This window comes from Salmo salar, chromosome 28, assembly GCF_965601325.2.
Source record: "Salmo salar chromosome 28, fSalSal1, whole genome shotgun sequence".
Taxonomy (NCBI): Eukaryota; Metazoa; Chordata; class Actinopteri; order Salmoniformes; family Salmonidae; genus Salmo; species Salmo salar.
Window position 1 is genome coordinate 35,286,175 of NC_138318.1, and position 22,166 is coordinate 35,308,340.

At 47.8% G+C, this 22,166-nt stretch overlaps 1 protein-coding gene across 1 annotated transcript in view; it reads left to right on the forward strand.

The window, feature by feature from the left end:
- Positions 1–22,166, forward strand: part of LOC106589883 (vinculin) — a 66,775-nt gene that overhangs the window by 4,250 nt on the left and 40,359 nt on the right. Inside the window, exon 2 of the mRNA XM_014180295.3 lies at positions 13,232–13,302. Coding sequence (XP_014035770.1) covers positions 13,232–13,302 — 71 coding nt within the window. The remainder of the gene's footprint in view (positions 1–13,231; positions 13,303–22,166) is intronic.

Genomic DNA, 22,166 nt, shown 5'->3' on the forward strand with positions numbered 1-22,166 from the left:
ATACAAGATGTTGATGTTCCAGGCCATGCAGGGACACTGCCACTTCACTATTCAATACAAGATGTTGATGTTCCAGGCCATGCAGGGACACTGCCACTTCACTATTCAATACAAGATGTTGATGTTCCAGGCCATGCAGGGACACTGCCACTTCACTATTCAATACAAGATGTTGATGTTCCAGGCCATGCAGGGACACTGCCACGTCACTATTCAATACAAGATGTTGATGTTCCAGGCCATGCAGGGACACTGCCACGTCACTATTCAATACAAGATGTTGATGTTCCAGGCCATGCAGGGACACTGCCACGTCACTATTCAATACAAGATGTTGATGTTCCAGGCCATGCAGGGACACTGCCACTTCACTATTCAATACAAGATGTTGATGTTCCAGGCCATGCAGGGACACTGCCACGTCACTATTCAATACAAGATGTTGATGTTCCAGGCCATGCAGGGACACTGCCACGTCACTATTCAATACAAGATGTTCATGTTCCAGGCCATGCAGGGACACTGCCACTTCACTATTCAATACAAGATGTTGATGTTCCAGGCCATGCAGGGACACTGCCACTTCACTATTCAATACAAGATGTTGATGTTCCAGGCCATGCAGGGACACTGCCACGTCACTATTCAATACAAGATGTTCATGTTCCAGGCCATGCAGGGACACTGCCACGTCACTATTCAATACAAGATGTTGATGTTCCAGGCCATGCAGGGACACTGCCACTTCACTATTCAATACAAGATGTTGATGTTCCAGGCCATGCAGGGACACTGCCACGTCACTATTCAATACAAGATGTTGATGTTCCAGGCCATGCAGGGACACTGCCACGTCACTATTCAATACAAGCTGTTATAGTAGAGTTCTACACAACCAGAAACAGCTAGGAGTCCCTGGCAGCTGTCTGGAGGATAGATTTGGACAATTGAACTGGATTTTCTGATCCTCTCCTCACAGCTAATGTATTCTCATTGTAGCAGCATTGTTGTTTACTTGTTGGCCCTGGCCTGGCTAGTTGGACTGTCTGGGCTGGCTGGCTGGACTGTCTGGCTGGCTGCACTGTCTGGGCTAGTTGGACTGTCTGGGCTAGTTGGACTGTCTGGGCTAGTTGGACTGTCTGGGCTGGCTGGCCTGTCTGGGTGGCCTAGCTGGCTTTTCATCTAGTGTAGGCCCATGGGCTAAACAAGCCAGAGTTACTTCTGTAACCATTCTATTCTTTTACTGGGAGTCATTTATTGTAAATCTTCCACCATATATATATATATATATATATGAGACCATATCAATACAACAGACAAAAGTATAGTCTAACTTCTCTGCATCTGTTTTCTCGTGACTTTGTTGGTCCTTGTCAGAATCTCCATTTAATAACTGCTGAAAACGTGAGGTTCTGCTTGGCCTTTACCCTGTGCTACACTGTTCACCTGTCCTCAGTGAGTTGTGATAAAAGCTCTGTTTGCTTGTAGAAAGGCAGTGAGATCTATGGCCTTCCTGATAGTCATTATTATTAACAAGCACTGTGAAGGGACCAGACATTTTAGTTTTTAAAAGTTACTAAGCAATCATAAACATGATGTGGCTCTTTCTTACACAGCAATATTTCCTCTTCTGATGCTCTATAAACTCTGAAATGACACTGGAATGCATGTTCACACAGTTTTATTAAAGTGTATTGGTCGTGTACACAGTTTAGCAGATGTTCTAGCAGGTGCTGAGAAATGCTATGTAACGAGCTATTATTATTACTACTATTGAATTGGTTTCAGTAGTTCAGACCAACACTTCCGTTTTGGTCAGTCCCTTCATGGATGTAATGTAAGTATCCAAAGCTTGTTTCTGTGGAGATGTCTTCTAGGGATCAGCACCAGGCTTCTCTGTGGTTAGTACAAGCAGGCAGACTAGGCGAGTGATCATATTCACGTTAGCCTTCTCCTTGGGGGGTGAAATCAGAGAAAATCAATTCCCCAGCTGTGCAATCTGAACAGTGATCACATATTTCCAACTGTGGTACGACGATGAAGGCGTAACTCACACTAATCATTTCCTGTTTCCCTAGAAACAGTATCAACACTGTTACTGTTATGATGTGATTGAAATGCTCCGGCATCGAGTTGTGTGAGTGTGTTTGCAGTGCACTTCGTGGTTTAAAAAAAAAAAGGCCTCTTGTTGTATCTGAGTTGGAGGCGTATAGATCGTAAAGCCTGTTCTGTCTCTTCTAGAATCATCCAATGAAGCAGACCTGGGTTCAAATACTATTTGATATCTTTCAAATACTTTCAGCATTTGCTCTAGCCTGGTTGGAGTGCCAGATGGGCGGGGCTTATAGTTTTTGGTCTACTCTGTTGGGACATTTTAAGTCAGGCAAGCTCAATCAAGCACAGATAACATATTTGAAATGATTTGAAATAGTAGTTGAACCCAGGTCTGCAACCAAACCAAGGGCTGGGTCTCAGCCTCTTTCAGACAGGGTGCTGTAACTCATGTGGCCTAGGCCACTCAATGAAACCAATGACTCTACCTCAGACATTCCCAGGGAGAGGCTGTGCCAAAGAAAGCCATTCACTTTATTGTCTTGGCTACCCACAAAACCACACATTGCACAGACTTGTAGACCCCTGGCTAATGGCTAGGCTAACGTCTCAGAGTTTACAGTTAAATCTACCATTCACATCCCACCATGCAATCCTTACTAAACTGCAAAACCAGGCAATTATTGAATTAGGCTACATGAATTCCTCCTTTTATTGTTGAATTGTGTTTACAATATCTGCTGTAGGTTGTTGATTTGCTGGGATAGCCAGGGAACGTGTTTTCAGCTGTTTGAATGAAGACCTCCTGGATCTGTGTGTGAATCAGTCTGACTGCTGCTGAGGCCTTCAGTCTTTTAATGATCACTCATCTTGTGAGTGTTTTAAAGGATGGAAATCCCATTATTCCAGATACATGGAGATGAAAAGGTCGGTCTTCATCATGGGCCAAGATGTTCTCCTCAGCATTAACTCAGCCAGAGGACAGACTTTATCAGCCGTTAGTGTCTATGGTTTATTCAGCTGACGGACTGTAAATCAGACCATATATCATCTCTACGGTGTCAGTTTGATGTCTCTGGTTGTGTTCATCTATTCAATGCCAGTCTAATTAGAATGAAAATGGACCAGCCTTGATGTTTGTGTAGAAGAAATCAACCTTGATGGCCGGAATCCATCCCTTAGCCTTGGCTCCCACTATAACAAGTGTTAATCAGTCAGGCATACTATTCAGCAGGCATAGTTCTGAGATGACTAAAAGAGAGCTTATGAAATGAGGCCTACTGTACTTTGTCATTTCTGCAGTTCATTTTTATGGTCTTCAAAATGGGGAGAAAGCATGTCAACGGCAGACATTGTGCCTTGGCATAGACTGGGAACTGAATATTTGGAGACTGCAATATCATTCAGTCTTGTGCAAAAGGAAGGATGCACTGCTCCTTCTTGTCTCTTTTTTTAGGAGTCCTGCAAGACAGGCCTATATTATTACTCAGATCAGCTTCTCTCTTTTCTTTCCGTCTTTATTTCAGGCCTACACGTAAGCAGCTAGCAGATCATGTGTTTAGGAACCAATACTCAAGTCGAGTGATAATGAAAGACATGGAACACAATGGCTTTCGAGTGGCGCAGCGGTCTAAGGCACTGCATCTCAGTGCTAGGTGCGTCACTACAGACCCTGGTTCGATCCCGGGCTGTATTACAACCGGCCGTGATCGGGAGTCTCATAGGGGCGGCGCACAATTTGCCCAGCGTCATCTGGGTTAGGGGAGGGTTTGGCCAAGGGGGCAGGCCGTCATTGTAAAGTAAGAATGTGTTCTTAACTGCCTAGTTAAATAAATGAGAAAAGAACCACACAAGGGGAAGTTCATGGTCAAGTTGTTTGTTGACGACAGTTGACAATATTGTAATTTCACAAGAAACCTCAGTTTAACACATGGATGGAGTCAGAATCAAGTGCCTCCTCACTTCACTATTTTTCAGTATGGAAAATTGCATCAATATCAAGTCTAACTGGTCTCAATAAATTATTTTATTTTCTTACTACATCAATTATTTCAAACCTACTTCTGTAATGTGTGATTATGGGGGAATAAATATGTCCAAGTCAAGTGGTTTTAAGGCCTTCCAAAATAAACTGCGTCCTGTTATCTGCTTCTCCAGTTTCCTGTCATTTGTCCAAGGAGGGGGGGGGGGCAGGGATAGGAGGGAGGGAGGAGAGAGAGAGGAAAGGAGGGGGTGAAAGAGGTTGGTGGGTGGGTGGGGTGCAGTGAGCGAGAACGTGCAGTTAGCCAAGTCAGGAAGGATAATGGAAGGATAATGGCTATGGATCTGAATCCCCAGCAGCAGCAGCAGTCCAATGCTCCAGCAGCTGTTCGTTAGTCTCGGTCCCTCCGTCCAGTGTACTAACTTAACTAAAACTCTGCTGGGTGGTGATGAGCCCTCCCTCTCTCCCTCGGTCCTCAGCGGTGATACATCTGATGACCCTAGACCACAACAGCCAGGAGAAATGGTGTGTAGTCAGATGTCAGGAAACCACCCGAATATTTGTGTTCCATCGAGTCACCTCAGTTATGTGGTGTACGCACGTCTCAAATGGCACCCTATTCCCTATATAGTGCACTACTTTTGATCAGGGCCCATAAGACGCTGGCCAAAAGTAGTGTACTATGTAGAGAATATGGTCTAAAGTAGTGTACTATGTAGGGAAGAGGGTGCCATTTGGCACATTTAGTTGTGGTGAATGGTGACGCTCTAAGCTGTGTCAAGATTACTCTCAAGACTGAGCAAATTCAGGTAGGTCCCTCCCCATTTCCTTCCGTTTTAAGAGACGTTTTGCAACAGAATCGACGTAATGCATATGCCCCCAGGAGAGCCAGCATGAGGGAGGGATGGAGAGAGAGGAGGGGGCAGGCAGAAAAAAATGTGGTGCGCATATGTCTTGGTAATCAGTCTTGCATGCCTCGCTAATTTACCTCTTCCTCTCTGGTTTTATTTAAATTACACTGATTTCTCCAGGCCTTTATAGCCTATCTAGTTAGGCTATAGCACAGCAAATCCATTTTAGTGGGGTAAAAAAACATTGCTTTTCGGTTTGGGATTTTTCTTAGCTTTCACACCCCTAATCTATGTATACTCAGCTAGCTAACTGACCATCATTACTCCTCCTCTGCCATTTGATACCACCTGACCTAGTCCTGTTTTACCACCTCTTAACACAACTACACAGTGAGGCCGTGTTGGAGGGGTTAGCCATAACTATGTCTTCTATGCGTTCTCTGGAGAGGTCTGCAGATTTGGTAAGATCTGACAAGATTTTGTGATGGAAAATGTTATGTTTGTGCTCTTCTAATAACCAATTTCATGCATGTGACTGAAATAATCCTCACTATCAGTATCTGCAATTTGGCAGTACGCCCAGACCCTTGTTTTGAGAACGAAATATATCTGTTTCAAGGTCTCCGCTTAGAGAGAAGAAGCCTTGTGAGGTATTGGTCTGTCACGTGCATAAACCAGTATTGGTATGTAACATGAATGAAGCAAATGTTAATGATGAATTAATTATGAATAAGCTAAATCATGCAAATATAACTTGTCTGCTATATTTAAGAGAACTAACGGGACTGTCTCTGTAGAGCTTCTGACAGATGTTGACTACGGTGCATCAAGTTTGTTGGAACCTCTCCAGTGCGCTATTAATAAATAATGATTAATTTAAGATTGACTTCGAGTGTCCTATGTGTAGAATTTCCACGACAATTTTATCAAAAGTCATTGCAATGCTAAATATCTCTTAGCTTCACGCGTGCTATGCTGCCTGTGAACAGGAACACATTTGGATACTACACACTTCTATTACAGTTATGGGCACATGCTTCCGTTCCATAACACGTTCAGAGCAGACGGTTGTTAGATGGCGGTGAGGACACTTAGGTCCAATAGAATGTAACCATAGAAAGAACTAGCTCCACATCTGAAAGAACTAGCTCCACATCTGAAAGAACTAGCTCCACATCTGAAAGAACTAGCTCCACATCTGAAAGAACTAGCTCCACATCTGAAAGAACTAGCTCCACATCTGAAAGAACTAGCTCCACATCTGAAAGCCAGGCTGTCTTTCTCTGTGCCCCAGTCCTCCAGGCTTTGAGAGTCCCTGGGTGCATGTGAACAATGCCTTGTCTGTTCTGCTGGTCCGGGCCACTTTATCTAGCTCCTTCACAACGCTGCACTGGTCTGTGCTGTTCTGTTGGCAGCTGGAAATAGGAGTGTCAACTTTTCTACCCCAGACCTTGGCTGGCTGGAGGGCAGCTTGACATCAGGCTGTGTGGTATGTGACAGCATCCTGCCACAATGACAGTCTGAGCATGCGAATGGATAAACAAGTCGACATTAAGAATTACCTAGTCCGAATATAACATTTTTTTCAGTGCGCAGACAGAATAATCTCTTTTTGAAATAAAGAATTACCTATCCACCTGTGCTCTTGTCGTTTTAGTAAAGTTCTATAAAAAAAAAAAAATCGACCTGCTTCGGCCCTGCATGCCTGTGTGTTGCCTAATCAGTCAGTTTCTGGTTGGGGTTGGAGATCAGAATACAGCTGCCACGCCCTTGAGCTGGAATGAGTGCAAATACATTCTATTTTTATAGAGTTGTTGGGATCAGGGCTGTTGTTGGTCTACAGAACACATGAGGAGAGGGAGGTGGGAAAGGGGAAATTAGGATAAAGTGGATCTTATTATTACTAAGAAGCCATTTTTTCTTAGTGCAAAACCCCCTACTGTGCCTGAAAGTGAACACCATTCTCAGAGAGAACAACGTACTTTTTGTTTTCAAAGACCTCTTTTCAGCTACTGTGTATTTCCTAAGTCTTTGGTGTATTTAGGCAACAATCCCCTTCCTATTCTTTCAGAAGTCTATACTGTGTACATAGAAGTCTTCTTGTCTGAACTTGCCCTCACCCTGAACAGGATATCACTGTAAGGAAATGTCTTAAGAAAACAGTGATTGGATATGAGAGATTAGCAAAATACACTGAGCTCATTTCCTCAACAGGTCAGTCATTACAACAACCATATAGGGCCAGGTAGGGCTGCATGATATGGCCATTTTTTATAGCAAATATTCAGTGGAAGATAAAGTTCCCAATTGTCATACTTGAGTCAAAGTATCTGTACTGATGGCGCAAAAGCCATGACAGGGAGACACAGTGGAGTGGTAACGCGCGTGCAAGCAGTTGCTCTCGACGCCACTTGGGTCCACTGCAGCATCCACCGAGAGGCTCTGCTGCCAGGGGAATACCTGACAGCTTGAAAGACATTTTGGACACTACAGGAAAAATGGTTAACTTTGTTAAAGCAAGGCCCCTGAACTCTCCTGTATTTTCTGCACTATGCAATGATATGGGCAGCGGCCATGCAATGCTTTTACAACATACAGAAGTGCGCGGGTTATCAAGGGGCAAACTATTGACACGTTTCTTTGAATTGAGAGACAAGCTTAAAGTTGTCTTTACTGACCATCATTTTCACTTGTCTGACCACTTGCATGATGATGAGTTTCTCACACGACTGGCCTATCTGGGGGATGTTTTTTCTCACCTGAATAATCTGAATCTAGTGTTACAGGGACTCTCCACAACTATATTCAATGTGCAGGACAAAATTGAGACTATGATTAAGAAGTGTGAGCTCTTCTCTGTCTGCATTAACAAGGACAACACACAGGTCTTTCCATCATTGTATGATTTTTTTTGTGTGCAAACTAACGCAAGCTTACAGACAATGTCAAATGTGATACAGCGAAGCACCTGAGTGAGTAGGTCTGCAATTACACAGGTACTTTCCTGAAACGAATGACACAAACAACTGGATTCGTTATCCCTTTCATGCCCTGCCTCCAGTCCACTTACCGATATCTGAACAAGAGAGTCTCATTGAAATTGCAACACACGGGTTCTGTGATAATTTAATTCAATCAGAAGCCACTGCCAGATTTCTGGATTGGGCTGCGCTCGGAGTATCCGCCCAGGCAAATCGCGCTGTTAAGACACTGATGCCCTTTGCAACCACGTACCTATGTGAGAGTGGATTCTCGGCCCTCACTAGCATGACAACTAAATACAGGCACAGACTGTGTGGAAAATAATTTAAGACGGAGACTCTCCAATACAACCCAACATTGCAGAGTTATGTGCATCCTTTCAAGCACACCCTTCTCATTAACCTGTGGTGAGTTATTCACAATTTTCGATGAACAAATAAGGTTTTATATGTAAGATGGCTAAATAAAGGGCAAAATGATTTATTATTATTATATTATTATTTGTGCCCTGGTCCAATAAGAGCTCTTTGTCACTTCCCACGAGCCGGGTTATGACAACTCACACTCATTCTAATGTTTAATAAATGTATGTGTGTGTGTGTGTGTGTGTGTGTGTGTGTGTGTGTGTGACAGGCTTACAATGAGGGTAAATAACAACATTTGAGAGTGCGCTGACCCCGGTGCTAGAGGGATACACAGCTGGAGGTTAAATGTTTGAAGGAGTACGGGACTATAAAAAGTTTGGGAACCACTGGTCTAAATCATTTGAGACAGAGTGAAATCCAGAGCTGTGCTATATACACTGAGTGGACAAAACATTAAGAACACCTTCCTACTATTGAGTTGCACTCCTGTCTTTTACCCTCAGAAAAGTCTCAATTCGTCGGGCCATGGACTCTACAATGTGTTGAAAGCGTTCCACAGGGATGCTGGTCCATATTGACCCCAATGCTTCCCACAGTTGTCAAGTTGGCTGGATGTCCTTTGGGTGGTGGACTATTCTTGATATATGTGGGAAACTGTTGAGCATGAAAACCCAGCGGCGTTGCAGTTCTTGACACAAACGGGTACGTCTGGCACAATCTACCATACCCCGTTCAAAGGCACTTAAATATTTAGTCTTGCCCGTTCACCCTCTGAATGACACACATACTCAATCCATGTCTCAATTGTCCCCAAAAATAATTCTCTAGTTGGTGATTTTCAAAAGTGGGGTGGGAAAAAACAGGGGGGAAACTTGTAACTGGTAGATTCCCCGTTTCCCCTCTAACTGGTAGTGGGGTGGTAGTTTCCCCCTCTATCTGGTAGTGGGGTGGTAGTTTCCCCCTCTAACTGGTAGTGGGGTGGTAGTTTCCTCCTCTATCTGGTAGTGGGGTGGTAGTTTCCTCCTCTAACTGGTAGTGGGGTGGTAGTTTCCTCCTCTAACTGGTAGTGGGGTGGTAGTTTCCCCCTCTAACTGGTAGTGGGGTGGTAGTTTCCCCCTCTAACTGGTAGTGGGGTGGTAGTTTCCCCCTCTAACTGGTAGTGGGGTGGTGGTTTCCCCCTCTAACTGGTAGTGGGGTGGTGGTTTCCCCCTCTAACTGGTAGTGGGGTGGTGGTTTCCCCCTCTAACTGGTAGTGGGGTGGTGGTTTCCTCCTCTAACTGGTAGTGGGGTGGTAGTTTCCTCCTCTAACTGGTAGTGGGGTGGTGGTTTCCCCCTCTAACTGGTAGTGGGGTGGTGGTTTCCCCCTCTAACTGGTAGTGGGGTGGTGGTTTCCCCCTCTAACTGGTAGTGGGGTGGTGGTTTCCCCCTCTAACTGGTAGTGGGGTGGTGGTTTCCCCCTCTAACTGGTAGTGGGGTGGTAGTTTCCTCCTCTAACTGGTAGTGGGGTGGTAGTTTCCCCCTCTAACTGGTAGTGGGCTGGTAGTTTCCCCCTCTAACTGGTAGTGGGCTGGTAGTTTCCCCCTCTAACTGGTAGTGGGCTGGTAGTTTCCCCCTCTAACTGGTAGTGGGCTGGTAGTTTCCCCCTCTAACTGGTAGTGGGCTGGTAGTTTCCCCCTCTAACTGGTAGTGGGGTGGTAGTTTCCCCCTCTAACTGGTAGTGGGGTGGTAGTTTCCTCCTCTAACTGGTAGTGGGTGGTAGTTTCCCCCTCTAACTGGTAGTGGGGTGGTAGTTTCCCCCTCTAACTGGTAGTGGGCTGGTAGTTTCCCCCTCTAACTGGTAGTGGGCTGGTAGTTTCCCCCTCTAACTGGTAGTGGGCTGGTAGTTTCCCCCTCTAACTGGTAGTGGGGTGGTAGTTTCCCCCTCTAACTGGTAGTGGGGTGGTAGTTTCCCCCTCTAACTGGTAGTGGGGTGGTAGTTTCCCCCTCTAACTGGTAGTGGGGTGGTAGTTTCCCCCTCTAACTGGTAGTGGGGTGGTAGTTTCCCCCTCTAACTGGTAGTGGGGTGGTAGTTTCCTCCTCTAACTGGTAGTGGGGTGGTAGTTTCCCCCTCTAACTGGTAGTGGGCTGGTAGTTTCCTCCTCTAACTGGTAGTGGGGTGGTAGTTTCCCCCTCTAACTGGTAGTGGGGTGGTAGTTTCCCCCTCTAACTGGTAGTGGGGTGGTGGTTTCCTCCTCTAACTGGTAGTGGGGTGGTGGTTTCCTCCTCTAACTGGTAGTGGGGTGGTGGTTTCCCCCTCTAACTGGTAGTGGGGTGGTGGTTTCCCCCTCTAACTGGTAGTGGGCTGGTAGTTTCCCCCTCTAACTGGTAGTGGGGTGGTAGTTTCCTCCTCTAACTGGTAGTGGGGTGGTAGTTTCCCCCTCTAACTGGTAGTGGGGTGGTAGTTTCCTCCTCTAACTGGTAGTGGGGTGGTAGTTTCCCCCTCTAACTGGTAGTGGGGTGGTAGTTTCCCCCTCTAACTGGTAGTGGGGTGGTAGTTTCCTCCTCTAACTGGTAGTGGGGTGGTAGTTTCCTCCTCTAACTGGTAGTGGGGTGGTAGTTTCCCCCTCTAACTGGTAGTGGGGTGGTAGTTTCCCCCTCTAACTGGTAGTGGGGTGGTAGTTTCCCCTCTAACTGGTAGTGGGGTGGTAGTTTCCCCCTCTAACTGGTAGTGGGGTGGTAGTTTCCCCCTCTAACTGGTAGTGGGGTGGTGGTTTCCCCCTCTAACTGGTAGTGGGGTGGTGGTTTCCCCCTCTAACTGGTAGTGGGGTGGTGGTTTCCCCCTCTAACTGGTAGTGGGGTGGTGGTTTCCCCCTCTAACTGGTAGTGGGGTGGTGGTTTCCCCCTCTAACTGGTAGTGGGGTGGTGGTTTCCCCCTCTAACTGGTAGTGGGGTGGTGGTTTCCCCCTCTAACTGGTAGTGGGGTGGTGGTTTCCCCCTCTAACTGGTAGTGGGGTGGTAGTTTCCCCCTCTAACTGGTAGTGGGCTGGTAGTTTCCTCCTCTAACTGGTAGTGGGCTGGTAGTTTCCTCCTCTAACTGGTAGTGGGCTGGTAGTTTCCTCCTCTAACTGGTAGTGGGGTGGTAGTTTCCCCCTCTAACTGGTAGTGGGGTGGTAGATGCCCAGTTTCCCCTCTTTCTGGCCCTTTAGTTGAAGTCCACTCAGTTGATTGTGCCCGACATCTAAAAATAACTCTCTCCTGCTCCCCTAACCTTTAGTTGAACAGCTCTCTAACTACCCTGGAACGCTTGGCAGTTAATTATGGCTTTTGTTCAGAGCCTCTCAAAGCAGGAATGCCAGGTTGACACATGTTAGTTCCCACCTCACTCTGAGAGAGCTGGCAGTTGCTCCACTTTTAGCCTGGCATCAACCTTTTTTGTTTAATTTACAAACGCTCACTAACTCCCATGAAATGCGGGAGGTAACGTGTGCTTTTGTAGTATGACATCTTTCTGGATTGGCTGTGCCATTACAGTTTAGAGTCGTCCATGAGCTGACACCTGGACAGTACACTCCACATTCCCAATAACTCACAGGGTTAGGAAGTTTGTTTTTTGCAACTTCATGCCCTGGTTGTGGCCCAGTCTTTCAGCCTCACTCCACTTTTAGTTCTACTTCCACCTTTTGTGTTGAATTTATGAACGGTGTAGGTGGACGCTCTACTCCCACTTTCACAGTGGACCAATGAGAAGACAGTAATGGGGTCAGGGGATATGGTTCTGGCTCCGCCCCACTCTGACTCCATGACGTCAGCCTTCTGGAATGGAGGACTGTGTTACTCACTGTAATGAGCTGCTTGAACAGTTGGTTATCCTTGAACTTTAACCTCCCCACTAATGGAACATTCCTAATAACTAGCTTCAGGAATTCTTAGTCATAGCCCTCCTATAGGCTGGCTGGCATTAGTGGTGAGGTGGCTTTATGGGGGGGGGGGGGGGGGGGGAAACGGAACTGTAATGATATATTTTTGAAAGGTTGTCTATCTTTTAAATATTTTGTACTCTTAAAAAGTACCCAGAATGCCTTAAAAAATATAATTGTAAATCCTTTTATTTTCTACACAGCAGAAGAAGCTGATCAAGTTGGAGTCGTGTGCTTGTGTACTTGTGGGCATGTTCACACTAGTTAAATATAATCGTGTGGGTGAAGAGCTGTGAAGAACGGGCTGTGTGTGTCCCCAGTGGGTGTGTGTGCAGAGGTCTGTGTGTGTGTGTGTGTGTGTGTGTGTGTGTGTATAAGTGTGAAGAGGTGTATAACAGGGGTTGGGTCAGTGATCAGTCAGCCAACAAGCTCCATATGAATCAGACATTAACTAGCCTCAGTCTCAGAGCTGGAATGTCTGTTGGCCCAGGGAGGGCGTAACACACAGAGACAGACACACAGAGACAGACCTGGATGTGTTCCCTCGCTGGGTTTCACATGATAAACATCACCAATAGGAAAGTCTAGAAGCTGTGTGCTTCACTAATCTCCAGTGATCTACAGCTGTTGCTGTGTCATTGACATTTCTGTTGATATGAGTGAAACCTCTGGATGGGTTTGTTTTCTCATGGCTTCATGTTGTGAAGGATGTCTGATCGCTGAGGTCACACTGGAGGATATGAGTCATGGTAGCTGTGAGTGTGTGAGAGATCAGCTCTTTTACACATTGTGTGTGTGTGTTGCCCTCCAGTGACCTGTGTGTTGAGACAATGGTTTATATCATCCTTTAAATGTTAAATAAAACAATTACAATGATTGAACAATGTGTAGATTATTAAAGAACAAAGGTTAAACACATTTACATTACATATTTCATGTGCAGGTTTCTCAGACCCAAAATGCTCAATGGAGAATCTCCATTAGTATATATATATATATATATAGTGATGACTTAGTCTGAATAGGATATGTTTATGTCCAGGAACCTGGCGCTACAGGGTGTTTGAGTTAATGTACCCTTCCTGATTTCCTGTTGTGTTCTAGGTGGGGAAAGACACTGTCCAGACCACAGAAGACCACATAATGAAGAGAGACATGCCTCCAGCTTTCATCAAGTATGTAGATGAAAGATATGTTTTCTCCTTAACTCTCAGCCCACAAACTTTATTACCTTATTTACCAGTCTAACAGTCTTATCCAATTTAGACATTTACAGTGCAATGATGTCTGAACCTTGTGTTGTGTACTCTTTCTCTCCCTCTAGTCTCTCGCTCTCTCTCTGTCTTGTTCTCTCTCCCTCTCCCTCTAGTCAATTTCAATTTAAGGGCTTTATTGGCATGGGAAACATATGTTAACATTGCCAAAGCAAGTGAAGTAGATGATAAACAAAAGTGAAATGAACAATAAAAATGAACAGTAAACATCACACTCACAAAAGTTCCAAAAGAATAAAGACATTTCAAATGTCAAATTATGTGCAAATAGTTCAGGTACAAAAGGGAAGACAAAGAAACATTTAAATATGGGTTGTATTTACAATGGTGTTTGTTCTTCACTGGTTGACCTTTTCTTGTGGCAACAGGTCACAAATCTTGCTGCTGTGATGTCACACTGTGGTATTTCACCCAGTAGATATGAGAGTTTATCAAGACTGGGTTTGTTTTCAAATTATTTGTGTATCTGTGTAATCTGAGGGAAATATGTGTTTCTAATATGGTCATACATTGGGCAGGAGGTTAGGAAATGCAGCTCAGTTTCCACCTCATTTTGTGGGCAGTGTGTACATAGCCTGTCTTCTCTTGAAAGCCAGGTCTGCCTACCTCGGCCTTCCTCAATAGCAAGGCTATGCTCACAGAGTCTGTACATAGTCAAAGCTTTCCTTCATTTTGGGTCGGTCACAGTGGTCAAGTATTCTGCCACTGTGTACTCCTCTGTTTAGGGCCAAATAGCATTCTAGTTTGCTCTGTTTTTTTGCAAATTTTTTCCTATGTATCAAGTAATTATCTTTTTGTTTTCTCATTATTTGGTTGGGTCTAATTGCTGTTCTCTGGGGCTCTGTGGGGGTGTGTTTGTGAACAGAGCCCCAGGAACAGCTTGCTTAGGGGACTCTCCTCCACTTTCATCTCTCTGTAGGTGATGGCTTTGTTATGAAAGGTTTGGGAATCGCTTCCTTTTAGGTGGTTGTAGAATGTAATGGCTCTTCTGGATTTTTATAATTAGTGGGTATTGGCCTAATTCTGCTCTGCATTCATTATTTAGTGTTTTACATTGTACACAGAGGATATTTTTGTAGAATTCTGCATGCGGAGTCTCAATTTGGTGTTTATCCCATTTTTGTGAGTTCTTGGTTGGTGAGTGGACCCCAGACCTCACAACCATGAAGGGCAATGGGTTCTATAACTGATTCAAGTATTTTTAGCCAGATCCTAATTGGTATGTCAAATTGTATGTTCCTTTTGATGGCATAGAAGGCCCTTCTTGCCTTGTCTCTCAGACCGTTCACAGCTTTGTGGAAGTTACCTGTGGCGCTGATGTTTAGGCCGAGGTATGTATAGTTGTTGTGTGCTCTAGGGAATCGGTGTCTAGATGGAATTTGTATTTGTGGTCCTGGCAACTGGACCTTTTTTGGAACACTATTTTGGTCTTATTGAGATTTACTGTCAGGGCCCAGGTCTGACAGAATCTGTGCAGAAGATCTAGGTGCTGCTGTAGGCCCTCCTTGGTTGGTGACAGAAGCATCAGCAAACAGTAGACATTTGACTTCAGATTCTAGTCTGGTGAGGCCGGGTGCTGCAGACTGTACTAGAGCCCTCGCCAATTCGTTTATATATATGTTGAAGAGGGTTGGGCTTCAGCTGCATCCCTGTCTCACCCCACGGCCCTGTGGGAAGAAATGTGTTTTCTTTGGCCAATTTTAACCGTTCACTTGTTTTTGTACATGGATTTTATAAGGTTATGTGTTTCTCCCAACACCACTTTCCATCAATTTGTATAGCAGACCCTCATCCCAAAATGAGTCTGAAGGCTTTTTGGAAATTAACAAAGCATGAGGAGACTTTGCCTTTGTTTTGGTTTGTTTGTTTGTCAATTAGGGTGTGCAGGGTGAATACGTGGTCTTTCGTACAGTAATTTGGTAAAAAGCCAATTTGACATTTGCTCAGTACATTGTTTTCACTGAGGAAATGTACGAGTCTGCTGTTAATGATAATGCAGAGGATTTTCCCAAGGTTGCTGTTGACGCATATCCCACGGTAGTTATTGGGGTCAAATTTGTCTCCACTTTCGTGGATTGGGGTGATCAGTCCTTGGTTCCAAATATTGGGGAAGATGCCAGAGCTGAGGATGATGTTTAAGTATAGCCAATTTGAATTTGTGGTCTGTATATTTTATAATTTCATTTAGGATACCATCAACACCACAGGTCTTTTTGTATTGTGGGGTTTGTATTTTGTCCTGTAGTTCATTCAATGTAATTGGAGAATCCAGTGGGTTCTGATGGTCTTTAATAGATTATTCTAAGATTTGTATTTGATCATGTATATGTTTTTGCTGTCTGTTCTTTGTTATAGAGCCAAAAAGATTGGAGAAGTGGTTTATCCATACATCTCTGTTTTGGATCGATAACTCTTCATGTTGTTTGTTTAATGTTTTCCAATTTTCCCAGAAGTGGTTAGACTCTATGGATTCTTCAATTACATTGAGCTGATTTCTGATTTCTGATGTGCTGTTCCTTCTTTTTCTGTAGTGTGTTTCTTTGTTTTAGTGATTCACCATAGTGAAGGCGTAGACTCAGCTTTTCTGGGTCTCTATGCTTTTGGTTGGATAGGTTTCTCCATTTCTTTCTTCGATTTTTGCATTCATCATCAAACCATTTGTCATTGTTAATTTTCTTAGGTTGTCGGCTTGAAATGTTTATATTTGATAAGGATGCTGAGAGGTCAAATATGCTGTTAAGGTTTTCTACTGACAAGTTTACGCCTTCACTATTACAGTGAAACATTTTGTCCAGGAAGTTGTCTAGAAGGAATTTAATTTGTTGTAGCCTAATAGTTTTCTGGTAACTTTCCACACTACATTCCTTCCATCTATAGCATTTCTTAATATTATTCAGTTCGTTTGGCTTTGATGCCTCATAAATGAGTATTGCTCTGTTGAAGTAGACTGTGATTTTGCTGTGGTCTGATAGGGGTATCAGTGGACTGACTGTGAACGCTCTAAGAGACTCTGGGTTGAGGTCGGTGATAAAGTAGTCTACAGTACTACTGCCAAGAGATGAGGTATAGGTGTACCTACCATAGGAGTCCCCTCGCAGCCTACCATTGACTATGTACAAACCCAGCGTGCGACAGAGTTGCAGGAGTTGTGACCCGTTTTTGTTGGTTATGTTGTCATAGTTGTGCCTAGGGGGGTATATGGAGGAGGGAATGCTCTCACCTCCAGGCAGGTATTCGTCCCCCTGTGTCCTGAGGGGGTCAGGTTCATGTCCAGTTCTGGCATTTAGGTCACCACAGACTAGTTCATGTCCCGGGGCCTGGAAATGATAGCTTCTCCATCCTGGAGGGGGAAATCAGTCTTCATTAAAGTATGGGGATTCTAGTGGGGGGATATAGGTAGCACACAGGAGGACATTCTTCTCTGAGATCATTTCCTCATTATTTCTAGCCAGATATAACATGTTCATGTTTTGATTAATTTAATGGAGAGAGTTAGGTCTGCTCTATACCAAATTAGCATACCCCCTGAGTCCCTTCCCTGTTTCACACCTGGTAGTGTGGTGGATGGGACTACCAGCTCTCTGTAACCTAGAGGGCAACTAGTGGGTCCGTCTCCTCTATACCATGTTTCTTGTAGGATGACAATGTCTGTATTTCTGATTTATTTGAAGTCTGGGTTTCTGCTCTTTATGTCAAAGGCAGATGACTTCAGACCTTGTATATTCCAGATGAGATAGGAAAAGCTTTGTGTTCCATAGTGTCTAGTGTAGTTTTTGTGTGGTTCAGGCCCGGACCATCACAGTAGGTGTGATCAGAGCATGTTGAGCATCTGATACATACCTCTAGGTTGCAGGATGGGGCTTGGCCATGTGTAGTAATGGGGGTTGGGCCTGTTGCTCTGCTCACGGCCTGGGCATATGTCCTGCTGTCATGTTGAGGTCTTTGCCGCAGGGGCGGGGGGCATGGGGTGGGCAGAAGGGGCATAGGTCTGATATGGGGGGGCCTATATAGGGTGTGGCCAGGGTTTGTTTGGGTTGGTCATAGCTGGTTGCGGTGTGGCTGGTGATGCTGTGGTCTGGGTGTGGCTGGTGATGCTGTGGTCTGGGTGTGGCTGGTGATGCTGTGGTGTGGCTGGTGATGCTGTGGTGTGGCTGGTGATGCTGTGGTGTGGCTGGTGATGCTGTGGTCTGGGTGTGGCTGGTGTGGCTGGTGATGCTGTGGTCTGGGTGTGGCTGGTGATGCTGTGGTGTGGCTGGTGATGCTGTGGTCTGGGTGTGGCTGGTGATGCTGTGGTGTGGCTGGTGATGCTGTGGTCTGGGTGTAGGTCCTCTTGGCGTGGGTTGTCTCGTTGCAGGTCCTTCAGGAGGGGGTCTGGGAGGGTGTCTGGGTGGGGGGTCCGTTGCAGGTCCTTCAGGAGGGGGTCTGGGAGGGTGTCTGGGTGGGGGGTCCGTTGCAGGTCCTTCAGGAGGGGGTCTGGGTGGGGGTCTGGGTGGGGGGTCCGTTGCAGGTCCTTCAGGAGGGGGTCTCGCTGGTCTGGGTGGGGGGTCTCGCTTTTCTGGGTGGGGGATCCGTTGATCTGTTGCTCCTATGTGAGGTGCCGGGTCTGTGGTTGAGGGTGATGTCCTTCAGGGTTCTGGTAAAAGTTGGGATTGCTGCCTTGTATAGGTGGACCTGGTCATAAAGGCTGATCAAGTCCAGGGTGGAGTGGTGGGCCAGGAAAACATTTGGTTTTGAGGCACAGTCTTGCGAAATGCTTACATTGGGTGAATGTAAGCATTTCCTGCTGGGCCCTCAGGTCATTTGTGTCTCCCTCTAGTCTCTCCCTCCCTCTAGTCTCTCCCTCCCTCCCTCTAGTCTCTCCCTCCCTCTAGTCTCTCCCTCCCTCTAGTCTCTCCCTCCCTCTAGTCTCTCCCTCCCTCCCTCTAGTCTCTCCCTCCCTCCCTCCCTCTAGTCTCTCCCTCCCTCCCTCCCTCTAGTCTCTCCCTCCCTCCCTCCCTCTAGTCTCTCCCTCCCTCCCTCCCTCTAGTCTCTCCCTCCCTCCCTCCCTCTAGTCTCTCCCTCCCTCCCTCTAGTCTCTCCCTCCCTCCCTCCCTCTAGTCTCTCTCTCTCTCTCCCTCTAGTCTCTCTCTCTCTCTCCCTCTAGTCTCTCTCTCTCTCCCTCTAGTCTCTCTCTCTCTCCCTCTAGTCTCGCTCTCTCTCTCCCTCTAGTCTCGCTCTCTCTCTCCCTCTAGTCCCTCTCCCTCTAGTCCCTCTCCCTCTAGTCCCTCTCCCTCTAGTCCCTCCCTCTAGTCCCTCCCTCTAGTCCCTCTCCCTCTAGTCCCTCTCCCTCTAGTCCCTCCCTCTAGTCCCTCCCTCTAGTCCCTCCCTCTAGTCCCTCCCTCTAGTCCCTCCCTCTAGTCCCTCCCTCTAGTCCCTCTCCCTCTAGTCTCTCTCTCGCTCTCTAGTCCCTCTCCCTCTAGTCCCTCTCCCTCTAGTCCCTCTCCCTCTAGTCTCTCTCTCGCTCTCTAGTCCCTCTCCCTCTAGTCCCTCTCCCTCTAGTCTCTCTCTCGCTCTCTAGTCCCTCTCCCTCTAGTCCCTCTCCCTCTAGTCCCTCTCCCTCTAGTCCCTCTCCCTCTAGTCCCTCTCCCTCTAGTCCCTCTCTCTAGTCCCTCCCTCTAGTCCCTCCCTCTAGTCTCTCCCTCTAGTCCCTCTCCCTCTAGTCCCTCTCCCTCTAGTCCCTCTCCCTCTAGTCCCTCTCCCTCTAGTCCCTCTCCCTCTAGTCCCTCTCCCTCTAGTCTCTCCCTCTAGTCCCTCTCCCTCTAGTCCCTCTCCCTCTAGTCCCTCTCGCTCTAGTCCCTCTCGCTCTAGTCCCTCTCGCTCTAGTCCCTCTCGCTCTAGTCCCTCTCGCTCTAGTCCCTCTCGCTCTAGTCCCTCTCCCTCTAGTCCCTCTCCCTCTAGTCCCTCTCCCTCTAGTCCCTCTCCCTCTAGTCCCTCCCTCTAGTCCCTCCCTCTAGTCCCTCCCTCTAGTCCCTCCCTCTAGTCCCTCTCCCGCTCTCTAGTCCCTCTCCCTCTAGTCTCTCTCTCCCTCTAGTCCCTCTCCCTCTAGTCCCTCTCCCTCTAGTCCCTCTCCCTCTAGTCCCCCTCCCTCTAGTCCCCCTCCCTCTAGTCCCCCTCCCTCTAGTCCCCCTCCCTCTAGTCCCCCTCCCTCTAGTCCCTCTCCCTCTAGTCTCTCTCTCGCTCTCTAGTCCCTCTCGCTCTAGTCTCTCTCGTCTGTCTCTCTCGCTCTCTCGTCTGTCTCTCTCGCTCTCTCGTCTGTCTCTATCGCTCTCTCGTCTCTCCCTCTAGTCTCTCCCTCTCCCTCTAGTCCCTCTCCCTCTAGTCCCTCCCTCTAGTCCCTCCCTCTAGTCCCTCCCCCTCTAGTCCCTCCCTCTAGTCCCTCCCTCTAGTCCCTCCCTCTAGTCCCTCCCTCTAGTCCCTCTCCCTCTAGTCCCTCCCTCTAGTCCCTCCCTCTAGTCTCTCTCTCGCTCTCTAGTCCCTCTCCCTCTAGTCCCTCTCCCTCTAGTCTCTCTCTCGCTCTCTAGTCCCTCTCGCTCTAGTCCCTCTCGCTCTAGTCCCTCTCCCTCTAGTCCCTCTCCCTCTAGTCTCTCTCTCGCTCTCTAGTCTCTCTCCCTCTAGTCCCTCTCGCTCTAGTCCCTCTCCCTCTAGTCCCTCTCCCTCTAGTCCCTCTCCCTCTAGTCCCTCTCCCTCTAGTCGCTCTCCCTCTAGTCGCTCTCCCTCTAGTCGCTCTCCCTCTAGTCGCTCTCCCTCTAGTCCCTCTCCCTCTAGTCGCTCTCCCTCTAGTCCCTCTCCCTCTAGTCCCTCTCCCTCTAGTCCCTCTCCCTCTAGTCCCTCTCCCTCTAGTCCCTCTCCCTCTAGTCCCTCTCCCTCTAGTCCCTCTCCCTCTAGTCCCTCTCCCTCTAGTCCCTCTCCCTCTAGTCCCTCTCCCTCTAGTCCCTCTCCCTCTAGTCCCTCTCCCTCTAGTCCCTCTCCCTCTAGTCCCTCTCCCTCTAGTCCCTCTCCCTCTAGTCCCTCTCCCTCTAGTCCCTCCCTCTAGTCCCTCCCTCTAGTCCCTCCCTCTAGTCCCTCCCTCTAGTCCCTCTCCCTCTAGTCCCTCTCCCTCTCTCTCGCTCTCTAGTCCCTCTCCCTCTAGTCCCTCTCCCTCTAGTCTCTCTCTCGCTCTCTAGTCCCTCTCCCTCTAGTCCCTCTCCCTCTAGTCTCTCTCGCTCTCTAGTCCCTCTCCCTCTAGTCCCTCCCTCTAGTCCCTCCCTCTAGTTCCTCTCCCTCTAGTCCCTCTCCCTCTAGTCCCTCTCTCGCCCTCTAGTCTCTCTCTCGCCCTCTAGTCTCTCTCTCGCTCTCTAGTCCCTCTCCCTCTAGTCCCTCTCCCTCTAGTCCCTCTCCCTCTCGTCCCTCTCCCTCTAGTCCCTCTCCCTCTAGTCCCTCTCCCTCTAGTCCCTCTCCCTCTAGTCCCTCTCGCTCTAGTCCCTCTCGCTCTAGTCCCTCTCGCTCTAGTCCCTCTCGCTCTAGTCCCTCCCTCTAGTCCCTCCCTCTAGTCCCTCTCCCTCTAGTCCCTCTCCCTCTAGTCCCCCTCCCTCTAGTCCCTCCCTCTAGTCCCTCCCTCTAGTCCCTCTCCCTCTAGTCCCTCTCCCTCTAGTCTCTCTCTCGCTCTCTAGTCCCTCTCCCTCTAGTCTCTCCCTCTCCCTCTAGTCCCTCCCTCTAGTCCCTCTCCCTCTAGTCCCTCTCCCTCTAGTCCCTCTCCCTCTAGTCCCTCTCCCTCTAGTCCCTCTCGCTCTAGTCCCTCTCCCTCTAGTCCCTCTCCCTCTAGTCCCTCTCCCTCTAGTCCCTCTCCCTCTAGTCCCTCTCCCTCTAGTCCCTCCCTCTAGTCCCTCCCTCTAGTCCCTCTCCCTCTAGTCCCTCTCCCTCTAGTCTCTCTCTCGCTCTCTAGTCCCTCTCCCTCTAGTCTCTCCCTCTCCCTCTAGTCCCTCTCCCTCTAGTCTCTCTCTCGCTCTCTAGTCCCTCTCCCTCTAGTCTCTCCCTCTCCCTCTAGTCCCTCCCTCTAGTCCCTCTCCCTCTAGTCCCTCTCCCTCTAGTCTCTCCCTCTCCCTCTAGTCCCTCCCTCTAGTCCCTCTCCCTCTAGTCCCTCTCCCTCTAGTCTCTCTCTCTAGTCCCTCTCCCTCTAGTCCCTCCCTCTAGTCCCTCCCTCTAGTCCCTCCCTCTAGTCCCTCCCTCTAGTCCCTCCCTCTAGTCCCTCCCTCTAGTCCCTCCCTCTAGTCCCTCTCCCTCTAGTCTCTCCCTCTAGTCCCTCTCCCTCTAGTCCCTCTCCCTCTAGTCCCTCTCCCTCTAGTCTCTCCCTCTCCCTCTAGTCCCTCTCCCTCTAGTCTCTCTCTCTAGTCCCTCTCCCTCTAGTCCCTCCCTCTAGTCCCTCTCGCTCTAGTCCCTCTCGTCTGTCTCTCTCTCTCTCTCTCGTCTGTCTCTCTCTCTCTCTCGTCTGTCTCTCTCGCTCTCTAGTCTGCCTCTCTCTAGTCTCTCTCGCTCTCTAGTCCCTCTCCCTCTAGTCCCTCTCCCTCTAGTCCCTCTCGCTCTAGTCCCTCTCCCTCTAGTCCCTCTCCCTCTAGTCCCTCTCGCTCTAGTCCCTCTCGCTCTAGTCCCTCTCGCTCTCTCGTCTGTCTCTCTCTCTCTCTCGTCTGTCTCTCTCGCTCTCTAGTCTGCCTCTCTCTAGTCTCTCTCGCTCTCTAGTCCCTCTCGCTCTC